General features: G+C 47.0%; 7 protein-coding genes across 7 annotated transcripts; 3 read left to right on the top strand and 4 right to left on the bottom strand.

The window, feature by feature from the left end:
- Nucleotides 1-11: 11 nt before the first annotated feature.
- Nucleotides 12-1,867, top strand: F4817DRAFT_322554 (uncharacterized protein). The gene is made up of 2 exons (XM_049301408.1): nt 12-1,693; nt 1,763-1,867. Exon 1 carries the CDS (start codon nt 378-380, stop codon nt 1,680-1,682), a length of 1,305 nt encoding a protein of 434 aa, XP_049163947.1. The 5' UTR covers nt 12-377; the 3' UTR covers nt 1,683-1,693; nt 1,763-1,867.
- Nucleotides 1,868-2,066: 199 nt separating this feature from the next.
- F4817DRAFT_322552 (uncharacterized protein) lies at nt 2,067-2,731 on the bottom strand. Its single transcript, XM_049301407.1, has 2 exons — nt 2,644-2,731; nt 2,067-2,585 (listed from the first exon to the last, which is right to left on the bottom strand). The coding sequence occupies exons 1-2, from the start codon at nt 2,693-2,695 to the stop codon at nt 2,197-2,199; spliced, it is 441 nt and encodes a 146-aa protein (XP_049163946.1). The 5' UTR covers nt 2,696-2,731; the 3' UTR covers nt 2,067-2,196.
- Nucleotides 2,732-3,668: 937 nt separating this feature from the next.
- On the bottom strand, nt 3,669-6,060 carry F4817DRAFT_363102 (MFS general substrate transporter; the record flags this gene model as incomplete). The annotated part of the gene is made up of 5 exons (XM_049306609.1): nt 5,328-6,060; nt 4,729-5,275; nt 4,228-4,666; nt 3,957-4,176; nt 3,669-3,719 (listed from the first exon to the last, which is right to left on the bottom strand). The coding sequence occupies exons 1-5, from the start codon at nt 5,667-5,669 to the stop codon at nt 3,669-3,671; spliced, it is 1,599 nt and encodes a 532-aa protein (XP_049163945.1). The 5' UTR covers nt 5,670-6,060.
- Nucleotides 6,061-6,760: 700 nt separating this feature from the next.
- Nucleotides 6,761-8,317, bottom strand: F4817DRAFT_311090 (uncharacterized protein; the record flags this gene model as incomplete). The annotated part of the gene is made up of 4 exons (XM_049299952.1): nt 6,761-7,320; nt 7,377-7,863; nt 7,933-8,055; nt 8,123-8,317. 4 exons carry the CDS (start codon nt 8,315-8,317, stop codon nt 6,761-6,763), a joined length of 1,365 nt encoding a protein of 454 aa, XP_049163944.1.
- A 1,671-nt stretch (nt 8,318-9,988) lies between these two features.
- F4817DRAFT_322546 (MFS general substrate transporter) lies at nt 9,989-12,262 on the top strand. The gene is made up of 5 exons (XM_049301406.1): nt 9,989-10,509; nt 10,582-10,780; nt 10,846-10,938; nt 11,013-11,725; nt 11,800-12,262. The coding sequence occupies exons 1-5, from the start codon at nt 10,332-10,334 to the stop codon at nt 12,108-12,110; spliced, it is 1,494 nt and encodes a 497-aa protein (XP_049163943.1). The 5' UTR covers nt 9,989-10,331; the 3' UTR covers nt 12,111-12,262.
- Nucleotides 12,263-12,614: 352 nt separating this feature from the next.
- Nucleotides 12,615-14,490, bottom strand: F4817DRAFT_322543 (NAD(P)-binding protein). The gene is made up of 4 exons (XM_049301405.1): nt 14,356-14,490; nt 14,048-14,168; nt 13,549-13,986; nt 12,615-13,462 (listed from the first exon to the last, which is right to left on the bottom strand). The coding sequence occupies exons 2-4, from the start codon at nt 14,106-14,108 to the stop codon at nt 12,777-12,779; spliced, it is 1,185 nt and encodes a 394-aa protein (XP_049163942.1). The 5' UTR covers nt 14,109-14,168; nt 14,356-14,490; the 3' UTR covers nt 12,615-12,776.
- A 1,075-nt stretch (nt 14,491-15,565) lies between these two features.
- Nucleotides 15,566-16,509, top strand: F4817DRAFT_311087 (Aldo/keto reductase; the record flags this gene model as incomplete). Its single annotated transcript, XM_049299951.1, has 2 exons — nt 15,566-15,775; nt 15,832-16,509. 2 exons carry the CDS (start codon nt 15,566-15,568, stop codon nt 16,507-16,509), a joined length of 888 nt encoding a protein of 295 aa, XP_049163941.1.
- Nucleotides 16,510-16,943: the final 434 nt, after the last annotated feature.

Genomic DNA, 16,943 nt, shown 5'->3' with positions numbered 1-16,943 from the left:
ATAAAAGAATACCTGATTCAGATCGACTCATGCCAAGGCATTGTATGTAGGTGAATACTAGGTAAGGTAGTTACTAACGTGACATATGTACTTCTATGCTATCCTATACACAAGGGCGTGTTCTTACACAGCAGTCACGATATAACCTGTTGAAGAACACTAACAAAATGAGCCTGTTGTTTTATTCCTGTTTTAGCACACCTACACGTCCCGGAAACGTGTCATTATTCAAACATGTTCTCTAAGCAGTACTTATATGCCGCAAAGTCCGGCTTCTATGGAGTATTGCTTGATCATACGAACTATACATAACACAAAACATACACCAGATACTACATACACCACTTATCATAAGCATTTTCGCTTCATCAATAATAATGTCTTCCGCAGAAGCTACAGTCGGAGCATCCTCACAAGGTCCTTCCTACCGGGAGAAGCTAAATAATATAGGGGACATCACGCCTCTTAACGCACCTTTGATATCGTGGGGTGGGCAGCGCGGCAGATCACCTACAGAGTATTTAAAGAATTACAAGACATCCTACACAATCCCTTTCGGCTACAAAGTCGCGACATGGCGACAGAAATTCTTCGGCGGGGGGGATATGATGTTGCCGTTTTCTTTCCGAACAGAGCCCGAAATCAAGCCCTCTAAGCCTAATGAGCCAACTATAGTACTCCTCTTCTATCCGCGCCCCGATGAAGACGACGCAAGACCGATTCATAGATCCGCATCGTACCTTCGACGGATAGACCGGATTGCCAGAATGGGAGAACAGACCATCATCTATGTGCCACCGGAGTTGAAGGCCGCCGTTCAAGGCATGCGCGGTGATGCTTATTGGCACGTTATCGATGATTACCCGACGATTTGGGACATGCCCAACAACGCGTATCAGAAGGATAACTTTGCGACCAAGCAGCCCGCGCTCTTCGAACAGTTCGATGGGTACACGGATGCGGACGGGGACCTGAGACCCGAGCCGCGGTACAATCGTGCACATCATAGCGCTGTGTGTAATGCGAAGGCATTCGTCATGTATGATGCTATCATGCGCAATCCATTCGGCTCAGACGACTGGATGTACGTCGATGCCGGGTTCCTCTTCGATGATGGCCCCCAGGACGACGAGGGCACACCCTGGGGCGACCTCTTCCGCGCCGGCCTCGACGCAGACAAGTTCGAGCGTGCCATCTGCATGTCCCGCGACACGGGGGTAGTCATGGGCGAGTACTCTCACCGACACGGGTATCCCGACGCCGAGGACGAGTGCTTCACCAACCCCAAAAGATCATGGCGCGCACGACAATTCATCGCACAGGTGTACGTCGGCAACTCGCTCGGCATGCTAAACTACAGCGTCCGGTTCATGCAGACGGTCGACGACATGGACGCAAACGGCTTCTACACGGGGCGCGAGGAGCTCGTGGTCCCGTTCGTCGCGCTGCGGTACCCGAATACGGTCTTCTCGGTGCCGTACTTCCGGCTTCCGCCTCACCTGGACTACCAGTGGCAGTTCCCGATGAAGTTTGTGTTTTCTCGGGTGGGAGGCCCGAAGTCCGTCCCGCCTATTGTCGATCCTATTTCGACTTTGTACTGCAAGGGGTATACCCCGAGACGTCCGAATATGCCGGCTGGGGGTATTTATGAGGACCCGAGGAAGGATGATGAGGAAGAGTAGGCTTGACGATGGTGAGTTTTTGTGTTTTGACTGGTTAGCGTTGTAAGATAGATAGAATATTAATATTTATTTATAAAAAGGGGGTACTCCTGATAATGCTTTACCTAGGTAGAGTCCCACTAATTTATATGTTATGATATTATAAGATGTTAGGGATCGTGTTGCACGGAGTGGGAGACAAGGACCTAGCTTGTAGTATCTTTGTTAACTGTATTAACCCATGCCCTATAAAATAGGGGGGGATACTCCCCCTATATATAGATCTGGTATCTAGCGGCTACCCTACTGGCTAGTCCTATCTCCTGACATAGGCGGGGAGAATGGCAATATTATATGAACAATACACTCTAACAGTCACATGTAAAGTCCAAAGTTGACAAAGAATTGGTTTAACATATATTGTCCTTGGCTACATTATACGACACCGTATTATCATGCCCTCTCCTCCTTTTAGAACGTCGTCTTCCCGCAAGAGGATCCAGCTGCCGTTCTAGGCCTCGGAATCTTGCGCCACTTACTGGCCGCATTGTCCGGAAATGAACTGGAAGGATGTCTCGTTAGGAGGGAACTGCAATCCACAACGACCGTCGGCCCGGCAAAACCCATTAAATTTACCGTCGGTGCATGCTTGGCCATCGACTGAGGCCTGGTTAGCGCCTTCGTCGTCGGTAGCAGCGTCGTCGTCAACTTCATTGCTCTTGCGGCCGAAAAAGTTGTCAAAAGCTCCTCCGGTGCTATCAGCTACACCACATTGTCCAGAAATGAACTGGAACGATGTCTCGTTAGGAGGGAACTGCAATCCACAGCGGCCATCGGCGCGGCAGAAACCTTTGAATTGCCCGTCGGTGCACTCTTGGCCCTCAACGGATGATGCTTGACGTGTTGTTAAGGGCACTGTTAAAGGTTAGCCGATGCGGTTCTTCTAAGGTAAAGTGGTAGAAATCAGACTTACCTGCGGCAGCGTTACCGGCAAGGAGACTGGCAAGAAAAAGGGAGGCGGCAGTGAGCTGCATTTTGAGGATTTTATAGAAGAGTGGTTTGGTGAAAGGTGGATAGAAGAGTGGTTTGGTGAAAGGTGGGAATAGGCGAAGAGATTAAGGATACGAATAATACGGTGATGTTAAGATGTGACCGGCACAAAGAAGAACTGAAAGGCTGTTGAACTGGATATCGAAACGCAGCTGAGGGATTCAAACTCGAAAACTCGGAGAATTCATGGGTAGATATGGGCGCGTTATTCACTGAGGGTGCTGGCCTGACGGATATCGGCACTCATCAACGATACTGCCCTGGTGAGGCCAAAACACAAACCCTTCCCCTTTCGGCCCCTCAGTAGCCGACACTGAGAATAGTTGGGCGCCATAGTGTCGTGAGTTTCATCTCGCATCAACACGGCCAAGACTACCTAAATGACTAGGAAGACTAGGATGTCTACCTAGACAAGATAATGCATCGTCCCATTAACTTATAAATAGTAGCCCTAGTTGACTACCCAGCCGTCGCTGTATTGAAAGATAGTGCTGAATTACTTTTGTAATTACATGTGCTGTGAGATATAATTAACCGTAGCCATCGAGTATCTGATATCTGATAAATGTTCACGGGGAAGAAAACGTGAAGCTTAGCAGTAGATCTGTAAACGGAACGAGTTGGCCTAAACCAAACAACCCCCTGTTAGCTGAACTAAACCCCGTATTTGTCCCCGTGTCGCCCAGATGTTTCGGGAGCTATGTAAGCGCGCTGCCAAGCTGTTTGAGCAGGCAATTTACGAGGTAGCAAAGGCATAGCATAAATCTCCACTCGTCAATATCAATCAATTTATCGTAATAGGCTATATGAAAGACATCGATCTTGTTGTAGGTGCAACTATGCTCAAGTAATATAGTCATGGTAACGAATTAAGGCCGAATAAGCGATTGGTAATAAAACTCTTTGAGAAACGAAAGAAGTTTTATGTCCGATTTACACTTCTAGAATATCTGAGTTCTAATCTCGTTTCGTTAAAAGAGGCAATGTAATATGTTGCGAGTGTATAACCTGTTGGTACAATTTATGTAGGGATAGGATTATATCTTTTGCTGAAATAACGTAATAATAGTATATTGTAGTATAATATTAACAACCTTTGTTAAACTTTGGGTAATAATTGAGTTAATATTAAATATTTGTATGTGACTACGCTAGACTTGGGATATATTGTCTTTCTCCTTACATAGAAACATGCTCCAATATTTCCCCATCAGCTACTGAAGCCGCCATAAGTTGAGCTTGGACCATCGCAGGATCTTTTGTTTCTCTTTCCACCTCTTGCGGTCTGAGGATATGATCCACAATCCTGCCGGCCTCTTGAGCGTACTTGCTCCGATCGCGAAGCCATTTACCAAACCTATTAAATAAGAAGGGCATCGGGGCACAAGCAAGAGCTAAGAAAGCCGGTATCGACGAAGCCCATTGTACCCCAAGATTCTGGTACATAATGGGCGTGAATAATGGACTATGGCGTTGTTAGTAATTATGATCACAACTAACTGGGGTTGGTTCTTACAAAGCAGCGCCGAATAATGCTCGCAGAATGGCACTACTCGCCAAAGCAGAGGAAGAAAATATAGTATACGCGTCAATCATATAGTTGAACAAACTGATGAAGAGCAGGACCTGGCCGAATCCAAAGAAGCTCGAACCGACAATACTCACAGCCCAATGGATATTCGGAAACGTAGTCCAAGCGAACCAGAAAAGGCTGATCGGGAGCAGTACTCCTCCGATCATAGCGGGTGCTAATCGAGCTTCGGGTGTTGCTTTAGTGGGATCCTTAGCGATCGCTTTTCGGTATCGGGTTTCGAGGAAGATGTAGAAGAACATGGCAAGAAATTGGCCAATCATAATACCCAAGTATGAGAGACCAGCAATTCCTTGAGACCATCGCCGCTCCTGCTCGAATACGATGGGAAATGCTGTAAAATTAAGATAAAGTGTCCCATAAACTAAAGTTGGAACTGTTACCTAGCAAGAGGCATTTAATACAAAAGGGGTAAACCTGACTTACCGATCGAAGCATAGATCGAAAGTACTAATACTATAGGTTCGAAGAAAAGAAGGATCCAAGGCCGAGCAATTGCATTCCGGAAGACACCGCCGGCGGTCTTCTTGGGTTTCCCAGCCTCAAGTTTACTCGCATATACCTTTCCAGTGATTTTTGACAGCTTCTTAGCGCGGCGAATAAGAAGATAGGGGGTATAGGTTTCAGGAAGACATAGAACCCCTAAGATGAACATGGCACCGCTGAATATGACTGTCAAGCCATCAACCCACTTCCACCCACCGCTTTGCGCGAGAAAACCAGCGCAAATAGGACCTAACGTCGGACCGACAAAAGGGGCAATCGTGTAGACCATCACAGCAAGACCACGTTCCCTAGCGACGAAGATATCAGAGACGACACCGCCCGAATTCACGATAGACGAGGAGCCAAAAGCGCCGGCGAAGAAACGCAACACCAACAAGGTCTGGATGTTAGGGCTAGCTATCGACGCACCGCCAAAAAGTGTAGTTAAAAAGAACATAGCAGCGTAGATAATCTGCCGACCATACAGCTCGGCCATAGGCGCCCAGACCATCGGCCCAATAGCGAATCCAAGAACGAACAACGAGACGCTGAGGATGCCAAAGCTCCGACCCAACGTCGAAGCCACTTTCGATCTGCCGCAAGCTTCCCGGGAAGGCGCTGGAAGAGAGCGACACGGAGAGCGTGCCGAAGGCCAGGATGATAATCATCCACCACTTCGTGCCGGTGGCGATCTCGTACGGATTCTTCGCGTCGCCGGGCATCCAATCTACGAGATACGGGTCTTCTTCCGTGCCGGAACCGGGGTATACGTATGCAGTGACCTCCGGCGTCATGTGCGTCTGCGACAAGACTAGTGTGAAGTGAGACGGCTTTCCGGCGGCCGGTTTGAGGCCGTCGTCGGTAGTCTTGATATCAAACATTCTGAAATACGGCAGATATTTCTAATCATTTTAGTCGAGAGGTATCTGAAGCCTAATAGTAAAGTCGACTATAGGGTCACATTATCAAAGCACGACAACTTCGGGATAATCGATGCCATGATATATGTTGCCAAGGACGGCCAGAAAAACAGCAGTAATAATATCAGCCACACCACTTCGTAAAATAACACTAGATCCAGAAAGCGAAAGAGGACTTTGGAGCTTCTAAGTCCGTGAGACAGGTAGTTACCTCCGGCAATACGTACGGGATAAGTTCGTCCTTGAAGTTGGTGAAACCAGGATAAACATCGGGCTAACATCGAGAATTGAAGCCTATACCGGAATAAGGGCTGGAGTAAAACTCCCCTGGGTTTATTATGGTTACGATATAGTCACATATTAGGTAGGACTAGGCTTCTATTCTATTTACAGGTCGGGTGGATTTTATTTGTTATATGGTGAGGGTATAGCCTAGAGTGGATTTTAAAACAGAACTTGATTGATATGAAAGAAGGCTAGTTTGACTGGAACCCCGTTTTGTATACTATCGTGGTTAGATACACTGGTATTTACTATTGCTTATTAAAACATTATCGAACCGTCTTGACTGATACCCCCTATTCTGTAAGATGGCCGGACTGTCTGCTTCGCGCTTTATATAACTGGTATGGGCTAAGTCCTGTGTTATCGCGCACTACCATTGACTCTCAAGGACGCTGGGGTTTACGAGATAAGGATAGTTACGAGTGTAATTCACCTGAACTCCGGGCTTATCCGTTGTAAGCCTAATGAAATAAATTAAATCCGAAGCTCAATTAGCACGTTGCAGCATAGGATATTATGTGTTCGTCGCTTTAAGATTGGTAATAGCATACAAGCTAGAGCAGCTATCTTAGATCATTTGAAGTCGTATCCTCATTCCTTCGTCAATACACTAGCCTGGATACATCAAGCCTTGGTTCCTGCTACCAAAATACCACAACTCCTATTTAACAGACTGACGTTCGAGCTAAAGCAGAAACGAAACCTACGCGACGCCACCTAATACATAACTATAAATACAAGGCATTTAGATCCCGATGGATACTAACTTATTGGTCATTGGTCACTGATTTAGCTACTCCCACCTCATCAGCGTTCCCTACTCGGATTTGAATATCAGTACGGACGTAGATATCACTCGATGCTGATGAGTTTAGATTCACTGCCTGATTAATATGGTTGCCGTCGGGAAATCTTGTCGACAAGTGAGAATCTTTTGTCTGATTCTCGATATTTTCGACGTGATCAGGTGTTTGGTGTTGTATATAATTCAAAGCGCTATCATGCCTATTGTCTTTCGTATTCGAGTTCCCCGTAATCTCAATAGTAGTTAAGGGGATACCGTCTTCGTGGGAATTATCCACTTTAGAGGCGTCAACGGTCGTCGGCATGGTCCAAATATGGTTCAAGCTAGCGACACGCTTGAAGCCGCGGGCGCTCCGTCTCTCGGAAGAGGCTTGAGCTGCGTTTTTGTCGTAGACGTAACTACTACCTCCAGCCTTGCCTTTGAACCTCCTGAATAGCTGAGGTACGATTACGGGTAGGCTAGCGCACACTACCGCGGTAGTCTCCTCGGCGGCAGTGAGTATCAAGAATACGGCAACTCCATCTATCGCTATAAGTGAGCCAATGCATCTAAACTATTGAAATAGACTCGCAACTTACAGCTGGGATCGGTCTTATCATCGGTATCGAGTAGGAGGACCAGCACGCGAGCCAGTTCAAGAAAACAGGCAATTAGACCGATGCCGAAGACGACCATGAGACCACGTTTCTTGTGCTTGTTGAGCCGTAACTGGGAGATGGCCGAAATTGGTAATAGCAAGAGACCAATGTCTGACACAAGACTGAAAATGGGTGGTAGTGCTACATGAAGCACGCTTGTGGCATCACAATTTCCTATTATGTTTCCAGGGACGGGTTTGTGGTATCGAGAGAAATATTGGATGAAGTACCATCGCACGGGCTTGCACTGGAATAGGTAGAAGCTCGTTGCGCCGAAGAACCAAAGGACAACATAGACGAAGTTGACCCACCAGAAGATGCGGAGTTTCTTGTTGGCCACCAGGAACAGTCGTCTGTAGAAGAAAAGCAGCGTCATCTTTATACTGGTGAAGAAGCTTCCCATCAAAACCATGGTGATCCAGATATGCTTTCCTCGTGCGATATAGTCAGCTGGCTAGGGCTACGACAGAGAATAGGGGGTAGCTGTATTATGTACCCTAAAAGTCTTAGATAAATTTGCGGGATATTCGGCATCTAGGAAGTTTATAGCGAAAACGTGTAAGCCGAGTCCGTAGTGGGTTGCTACCATAAGGTTTGCGATAATAGCATTCACAAGGATCTGATGAGTCCTCCTAGGTATTAGTAACCGCTACAGATAGGCACTTTTAAAGGGGGTGGAAACTGACACCGCTCAAAATGATCGATACGTCCTCAGCCATGACTCGCGAACGGCTCGCTACTGAAGTCCATGTTCCCCATAGCCTTCCAGCGATGGCTACATTGTTGATGACAAGGAAAACGGTTAGACAACCCCAGAGCGCAGGCTGTCTAGTATCGTTAAGATGAGCCTCTTCCTCCTGGGTCAGCACGAGTCCAGACATTATTCAGCTGATGGGTCTTGCTAAGCTCCTCATACTCCATAATACTAATGATAAGCAGGCTAAGGGGTTTCTGGGGAAGCGGAGATCATGTTACTAATAAGCAACTCCCGGTATCCCAGGCAAGCTTACCTTAGGTATTCACGCGATTCTGTGCTCCCAGAGAAGCCCAAGGCTGAGTATTTCAGGCCATGTAGTTTTGATTAAACATTCTACGCCATGCAACCTTGGGATACATTATTAACGCAGGTGGCACGAGTGGGAAGAGAGCTGATAAGCGGTATCACTCCCTGGGGCACTTCCGCGTTCACGATGAAGGCAATCGGGCAACAGGAAGCAAATAGCAACGGATAGTCACGGGTAGCTGATGTTATCAAGCCACAATTCTGTGTGCTAGGTAAGACACGTGTTGTACTATGCCAAAGCAACCAGGAACGATCTCTAGAATGCAGAAATCCCTATGCAGTAAGACTGGAAGTTAGTTAGTTCGGTGAAGCCACGAGGTATGAATGTTCAGCTAGTAATCTCATCTCATTTACTTACAACTTCCAGGCGTCTGAAGAGAGGAGGCTGCGAGTGTAAATAGTAGTGAGCAGTAGGATTTCATGTATGTCTCGGGTCCGGGCGCATATATGCAGCGGAAAGTGTCTATGAGGAAGTTGATTGAATCGTCCTACCCCAGAAAAGTGACGAAAAGCAAGGATACCCTGTATAGTTTATATTAACACTCATTGATCAGCCACCCCTTTCATCCTGCATCGGACGACAATCGCCGCCTTGTACTGCGAACATGGCGGTTTGGAGTCATAAGTGCGAGCGTTTGTTTCGTGTTTGTGATGTAGTACTGATGTTAGAAACGTGTGTCCGTGTAGGACATGATTTCGAAGATTGTACCTGTTGGTGATACCGTACAGATTCCAGAGCTTATAATTAGGTAGCCATGAAAGAAGAGGTGTAGGGGGGTTGGGGTGGGTGATAACGAAAAAGGGAGACGAAAAAGGGAATGGGCTCAACCCGAAGATGTGGTTGTACCATAGTCACAAAGAGTTCGGAGAACAAGCTGGATTAAGCTTTTTCGCCAAAGGCATAATCCAGGATACATTTATTGCCCAATCATCAATGAGATGGACTTGGAGATAAACGAGGCTCGCAATGTGTTGCTACCGTGGTAAGTGTTGTGTTTGGGGTGGCGGGCAGGGATGGATGGGATGGACAACCACGTTCGCTGTCAATCCGGGGGCCAATCCTTCCAGAAATAGATATCGGATGCTTTTAGAGTTAAGAGGTAGGTACTATATGTATGCAGGACCTGCCTCCCTAAATACAGCGCATTCTATGTGGATTAATTCTAAAGATAAATCTAAGTATTGTGTGCACTAGTTAACTAGTAGTAAATGAAAGTAATTTCAAGTTTCTGTATTCCCTTGCATCCTAAGTATGATAATATACCTGATAGTGACCTAAACTTACATGATCGCTTTGGTGCCTGAGTAACACAAACCAGATGATACATGTACCTTAGGGATAGAAAATGAACTAAGTGCAAGTACCCTAAAGATACTAGCTGCTCATTAGGTAGTTACCGACAATCTGTAATGAGCATTCCCCCAAATTATTAATTGGCCGGTAGCGAGATCCGTGGTCTTTCTACAGTTACATGGCAGTAGCGATGGTCTAAAATCCGAGGAAGGTGCGAGACCGTGAAGATCAGCACTTGTACCACACAACTTTTTAGGACAACCCAGGAACAAAGAATTATAGATTCTTTTTTTATTTCTTTAAAACTGCGAAGTCGGCGAGTTGATATTTTGAGCTTTTTTGAGGCGTTATCATTAATGAACCGGGGGCTTCGGACCCTTAAATATTTCTTTCGTCTTTCGCAGCCAGCCTGTTCACGTTCATCTTCAATTCGTGTTACCCGCTGGTCTTGGGAGGTTCACAAGGTTGCATTACCGCGCCAAGTCTCCCTTACCCAGTTGTCCAATACCTTGACAATTTGACAATAACTTGATCGGTCATGTCCCAAGATAAGACAGCCTCTGCCCTCGAGGCAAACGAGACTGCAGTCTCCCAGCCTGCCGACTCTCAAGATGGCATCCCTCAAGATGTCAACCTCGCGGATTACACTCCCGAGCAGGAGGCCCGCGTGGTCCGCAAGTTGGACTGGAACTTGATGTCGCTCTTCTTCGTACTATGTGAGTTAATAACCCAAATTGTATATCTTCGGCAATATAATCAATATGCTAATATGAACTTTTAATGCCAAGACATGCTGGCCTACCTCGACCGTGGTAACATAGGCAATGCTAGAATCGCTGGCATGGCACAAGATCTCCATCTTGATGGCAATCGATACCAGTGGCTTCTCAACATCTTCTACATTGCTTATGTCGTCTTCGAATTCGGTGTCCTAATGTGGAAGATCTTCCCTCCTCATATTGTTGGCGCTATTGTCGTCTTTGGTTGGTAAGCTACTCTAAAGCATCCGTGTCGATCTCTTATAGTGTTCTGTCTGACTAACCATGTAAAAGGGGTTTGATCGCTACGGTGCAAGCCGGTGTCCACAACTGGAGTGGTGAGATGGCTCTGAGATTTTTCCTCGGTGCCTTCGAAGCTTGCTACGGGTATGTTGTAGACTGCATCAATAAAGCCAACCCTTCGTTGATACATGACTGTTGCTGATACTAAGCCCATCTAGACCAGGGATCATCTACCTCCTTTCGTTCTTCTATCTTCGACACGAGATTGGTTTCCGATGTGGCATCTTCGCCTCTGCAGCTCCGCTAGCCTCGACATTCGCAGGTGCTCTAGCCTATGGCATCACAAGCGGACACTCGCACCTCGCTAACTGGCGTCTGCTCTTCCTCGTCGAAGGATTGCCGACTATTATTATGACCATATTTGCCTTCTTCTTCATCCCCGATTCTGCGGAGAAAGCCAGATTCTTGACGGCAGAAGAAAAGGATATTGTCAGATCCAGGGCTATGCGCCAAGTCGGCACCAACGCGAATGCCAGAATCGGAGGATTTAAGATTACGGACCTTTTGCCGGTATTCACTGATTTAAAGGCATGGTTATGTGGACTAATGTACTTCTGTGGCAATGTTACTTACTCCAGTCTGCCTGTTTTCCTCCCGACCATCCTACAAGATATGGGCTACACTGCTATTAATGCGCAAGGTTTATCCGCTCCCCCGTCCTTCGCGGCCTTTTTGTTCGCCTTGATTACGACATGGATCGCAGACAAAACTCAGCAGAGATGCATCGTCCTCATGGTTACTTCGATCGTGGGAGGGATCGGTTACATTATCCTTGCCACCGTTGAGACTGTTGGCGTTCGTTACTTCGCGACCTTCCTGGCATCGGCTGGCGTTTTCTCTACCATTCCTAACATCCTCGGGCTGACTTTAAGTAAGTACGCCCGTATCCCTTGTGTCTCCAGTCAAGTATCTGGGGGAGTATTCGGGTATTAACGAGTTTCATAGATAACCAAGGTAGCGATACCCGACGTGGAATGTCCATCGTTCTCATCAACGTAGTCGGCCAGTGTGGACCTTTCCTGGGAACCAACATGTTTCCTACGAGTGACGGCCCCAGATTCATTAAAGGTATGAGCGTTTGCGCTGCCTTCATGTTCTTCTCAGCATTCCTGGCATTCTCCCAACGCCTACTTTTGATGTGGGAGAACGTCAAGCTCGACCGAGAGTACGGTACCACCACCAAGGACAAGACCACCGCGAAGTCGAAGGAGGTTGCTGCGGAAAACTACGGCCCCAACTTCAGATACGTACTTTGAGATGATTCAGGATTATAGGCCTGTCAAGCAGCCTAGAATCGTTGATTTAATACCCCCTTTTCCAGCATAGCCTTTCAATTAGATAGAGACTACTAAGACAGGGTTACTAGTCTTGTTAGGAGAATGAATAAGAATGCAATGATTAACATGGACAAGAGTTTTCAGTGAAATAAAACAGTGTTCGACCAGCTAACTTGGGCTTATGATGAATCTAACCGTGTCATCCAATTGCCGTGAGCGGCCACCAGTAAAACGGTTGATGCTCACAGGATAAGTTAGGAACATACAATTCCCAATGGGATTCGAAACAGACTGACCAGATTCAGTTTGAACCCTAAAGCGACCGAGGGACCTAACCGAATGGGTTCACAACTCTCTATCTATGGCTCAGAGGCTAGGATTTTACCTTGATATTAAGCATTTCCTCATCCACAGGAGGTGGGTCACGAGAAGTCCGGAATAGGGGCCCCACCCACGATACGATTCGGCACATCATTAATAGCCATCCAGAAATGCATTTTGGACATATTATGTTTGGAATTTGCTAAATTAGGAGACCGCATCTCGTGTCTAAATTTTAGAGTTACGAGCAACGTAGTTCTATAGTTCTATTACTATTAGCACCAGCCTCCAACCCGCAATCTTACGGCCCATCCCGAGGGGAAGCTAATACTTAGCCCCGGTATTCAGCGGGCTCTTCGGGTCGTACACATCGGTCGTAATCACATCGGGGTACTTGACATCGCCCTGCTTAAGCGCCTTGTCCATAACCTCCATGATAACGATACTCTCGGACCACGGCATAGTAGGGCTCTCCTTCTTGCCGTCGCGCAGACATCGCGCGCACTCGTCCGCCTCCCAGAACATGCCGTGGCCCCAGCCTTCGCGCTCCGGGTCCTTCGGGATCGGGCAATCGACGACTTCGACATTGCCGCCGCCGTCCTTGCGCACGATCTTGTACTGCAGGGGCGAGTAGGCGGGGCCCATGACGTGGATCTCGCCGAGGCCGCCCTGGATCTTGATGGCGGGGCCGCCGCTGTTCTGGCCGTCGGTGTTGGTGGCGAGGCGCAGGGTCGTCATGGCGATCCCCATGCTCTTGTGCTTGGGGAACTGCAGGATGATGTTAGTCGATTCGTCGGCGCCGGTCGAGTACTTGTTGATGGCGGCGATGGTGTGGGGGGCTTCTTTTTCGGGCTCGGGCTGCAGGTGGTAGAGGATTTGGAAGAGCCATGTTAGGGAGTAGATTCCTAGGTCTAGTAGTGCGCCGCCTGCTAGGTCCGGATTCACCATTCGGTGCTCGTTGGGGAATGTTAGGGTGCCGTTTGGTCCGTCACAGCCAAATGAGTTGTCGGCTACGATCTGGTGTTAGTACATATGTGGAATTTGTAGCTTCGCTGCTATACCTTCCTGGCGCCTCGTCTAGGGTCTTGGAACTTACCAATAACTCGATATACGGGGCCAATGGCTCCGGACCGTACTAGTTCTCGGATCTTGATGCTGAGAGGGAAGTACCGTGTCCAGACGGCTTCCATCAGGAAGAGGTTCTTGGCCTTGGCAGTTTCAACCAGCTTCCGCGCCTGGGAAGCGGTGACTGTAAAAGCCTTCTCACACAGAACATGCTTACCGGCTTCCAGAGCTAGCATAGTGTTCTGGAAATGATGGCTGTGGGGAGTTGCGACGTAGACGATCTCGACGTCCGGGTCGTTTACCAACTCGGCGTAAGAACCATACGCTCTGGCGCCTTCTGGGGCCTTGACCTTTTCGAGGAAAGATGTGGCGCTCTCCTTGGAGGATGAGGACGCGACTGCGATCACCTTGTGAGCGACGTCGTGGACATCACGCCTTGCGGGATTGGCAAGTAGGTCCTTGGTGAAAGCTATAAAGATGAATTGTTAGATAGGGGAGTATAATCGGTTGTAGCTGAATATAGAACTCACTCTGAGCAATGCCACCGGTGGCCATAATACCCCACTTGAGGGTGAAGGGTTGAGAGGCCATATTTGATGTTTTGTAATAGTCTAACTATAAGTTAAAGTATTCTTATCGACTATAAGAGTACTATTTTCGGAGAAGATAGTATGAATTAGTAGTTTCTATTTCTATAGTGAAGTTTAACTAAGTAAGTTAGATGGGCAGATGGCGAAGTCGTGAGGCACCCCGACGCTGGTCGGTCAAACCGTGGACTCCGTGGAGCGGTGGTGAAGATAATCAAGGGTGGGGTAGTCGGTACGTTACATATATGTACCTATCTTTTTTTATCTACGAAGCTTGTATACCGAGGTAGCTTTTATTCTTAAAGTAGTTCGATAGGCTAATAGTAAACAATATGCGCCGTCTTATCGCAGCGTAGTTCTCCATTCTTCTCACGGGGAAAGTTTATACTACCTAGTGAAAATAGGCGAAATAAACTTCATTACGTCAAGTCTATTTCTTTTTTTTACCCCACGTACGAAGTTCGGGATGATATAAAACCGAAATTGGCTAATTGAGATGAATTGGTACGGTGCTGTACTATTAGGTAATCTCGGAACTCTTAGATGCATTAAATATGTGTAGTTACCTATTGTTGACCGTTATTCGTTATGTATATAGCCTCTCTCATTCTCTCTTCTGATTACCGATATCATTATCAACCCAATCATTGCGTGTTGTATCATCATAGGTCAGATGGACGCACAAGACTTTGGGGAGATGCTACCTAAGAGCAAAGTATCGACACGGTCGAATGACTATAAAAATATACAACTCGGACTAATTCTCGCAGGTTCGGAGAGATCCTTTCGCGCAGATGAGACACAATGCCAGTGTCTGAACCATGGTAATTCAAACCTACTGCTGCTTAATAACTGCTTCAAGTATAATAACTGGACAATGATGCGGCCCACCATATAACCTCAAACCTCCACCTGACCAGCATGCGACGTGTAGGGATATGTTTAGATAGGGATATGTTTAGATATACCTCGGTACATTCTCTAAGCTTCAACGAGTAGCTCCGAATATTTAAAAGCCGCGTCTACCTAGCTTATCCAAATATACTTTATCATTACCATGTAATGACCAGTTAATTGTGATGTAATTGTAACCATAGAACGGATCGGTGAAAACTCCGTGATAACTCTTTCTCTTCTCATTGTTGCTTCAGAAGCCGTGCTACGAATAAGGAACTCTCGTGGACGGGGGAACCAAGGGAGCCGCTTACAAGCATTTAACCTAGACAGTCCAATCATAACAGCCAACAGACTATCTATCTGTCTTCTGGCAAGAAGACTTCCTAGGTAGGTATGTATTGGAACAGTCGCAATGGTCGACTGCTAAGTGTAGCAACGTTCCCTCTATCGTCTGCCTGTAGGCCATGCGGTGTAAAGTATCGCAATCCAATCATAAAATGCTCGCATCACGGACAAGTCAACCCAGCGTTGACCCAGCAAACTTTCTATCTCAGCTCCCTTACAATGGATACGAAAGCGACGCCGATGCCGAAGCTGTTATATGGGACGGCCTGGAAGAAAGATGCCACGGCTGACCTCGTATTCTTAGCCTTGAAGACCGGGTTCAGGGGTATCGACACAGCAGCTCAACCGCGACATTATAGAGAGGATCTCGTTGGGGCCGCTGTTAAACTAGCAATATCATTAAATGTCGTAAAGCGGGCTGATTTATTTGTACGTTGTTGACTGTACGTTCTCTATTAGTTAAATAACATGTTAACAAGTGCCAGGTTCAAACCAAATTCACTTCAGTAGACGGTCAAGATCCGAATAACTTACCTTACGACCTGAATGCGCCCCTGGAAGAACAAGTCCACTCCTCTGTAGAGTCATCGCTTAACAATTTCTGTTATTCGGAGTTTGAGGCACCCTATATCGACAGCTTGGTTCTACACTCCCCGCTTCGTACGCTATCAGACACGGTCAAGGTTTGGGAAACGCTAGAGACATATGTGCCGCACAAAATCAGACAGCTGGGAATCTCCAATACGCCACTGGAAGTTGTTGATTACCTAAACACCAGTCCTGATATTAATATTCGTCCGGCCTGCGTACAGAACCGCTTTTACCCAGCCACACGCTGGGAAGTGGATCTGCGGGCTTACTGTCGAGAAAGGGGCATCGCTTTCCAAACTTTCTGGACGTTGTCGGGGAATCCTCAGCTTCTAATGAGTACAAATGTCCATAAGCTAGCCACGAAGGCGAATGTCGAACTGCCAGTTGCGTTGTATGCGCTTGTGCTTGGTCTCGAAGGTACATCGATTCTAGACGGGACGACTAACGAGGCACATATGAAGGGTGACCTAGAGGGTATTGACACTGTGAGTGCGTACGCACGGAGCGAAAACGGTCAACACGTCTGGTCAAAGTGTCTACGCAATTTCAAGAAACAGATTGGAGAAAAATAATAAAAACGACTTGTATTATATCATATTGACAAGAACTCAACAGGGGCTAGGAAAAGGGGGCGGACTAGCATCAAGTCATGGCACTAAAATGGCGAAGGCCGTTTGGATCGTTCTTAACCGATACGTGGCACGATCGTATCTGCTAAGCAGTTGAAAATTGAAAAATAACACTAGATGAAGATGTGAAATTGACGTAAATTCGCCAATGAGAGAAGAGGTCGGCTAGGTATTACCTTGGATGTCTGGAATACACCAACTGGGAGTTTTCGTAAACCTATGAGAGATTTAACGATCATAAACCACCGGGGAGAAAAGTTAAGAAAGAAATAACAGCTCGTTCCCCTCACCAAATGGCTCAACTTCCACTTTCATCCCCAACCACCCTAGACACTTCTTCAATCAACCATACCCCAAACACCTAGGTAATAATTACG

Source organism: Daldinia loculata (assembly GCF_022478755.1).
Source record: "Daldinia loculata strain CBS 113971 unplaced genomic scaffold F4817scaffold_1, whole genome shotgun sequence".
Lineage (NCBI taxonomy): Eukaryota > Fungi > Ascomycota > Sordariomycetes > Xylariales > Hypoxylaceae > Daldinia > Daldinia loculata.
Note: the sequence above shows the minus strand (reverse complement) of the source record. Positions and strands in the feature narration are given on the sequence as shown.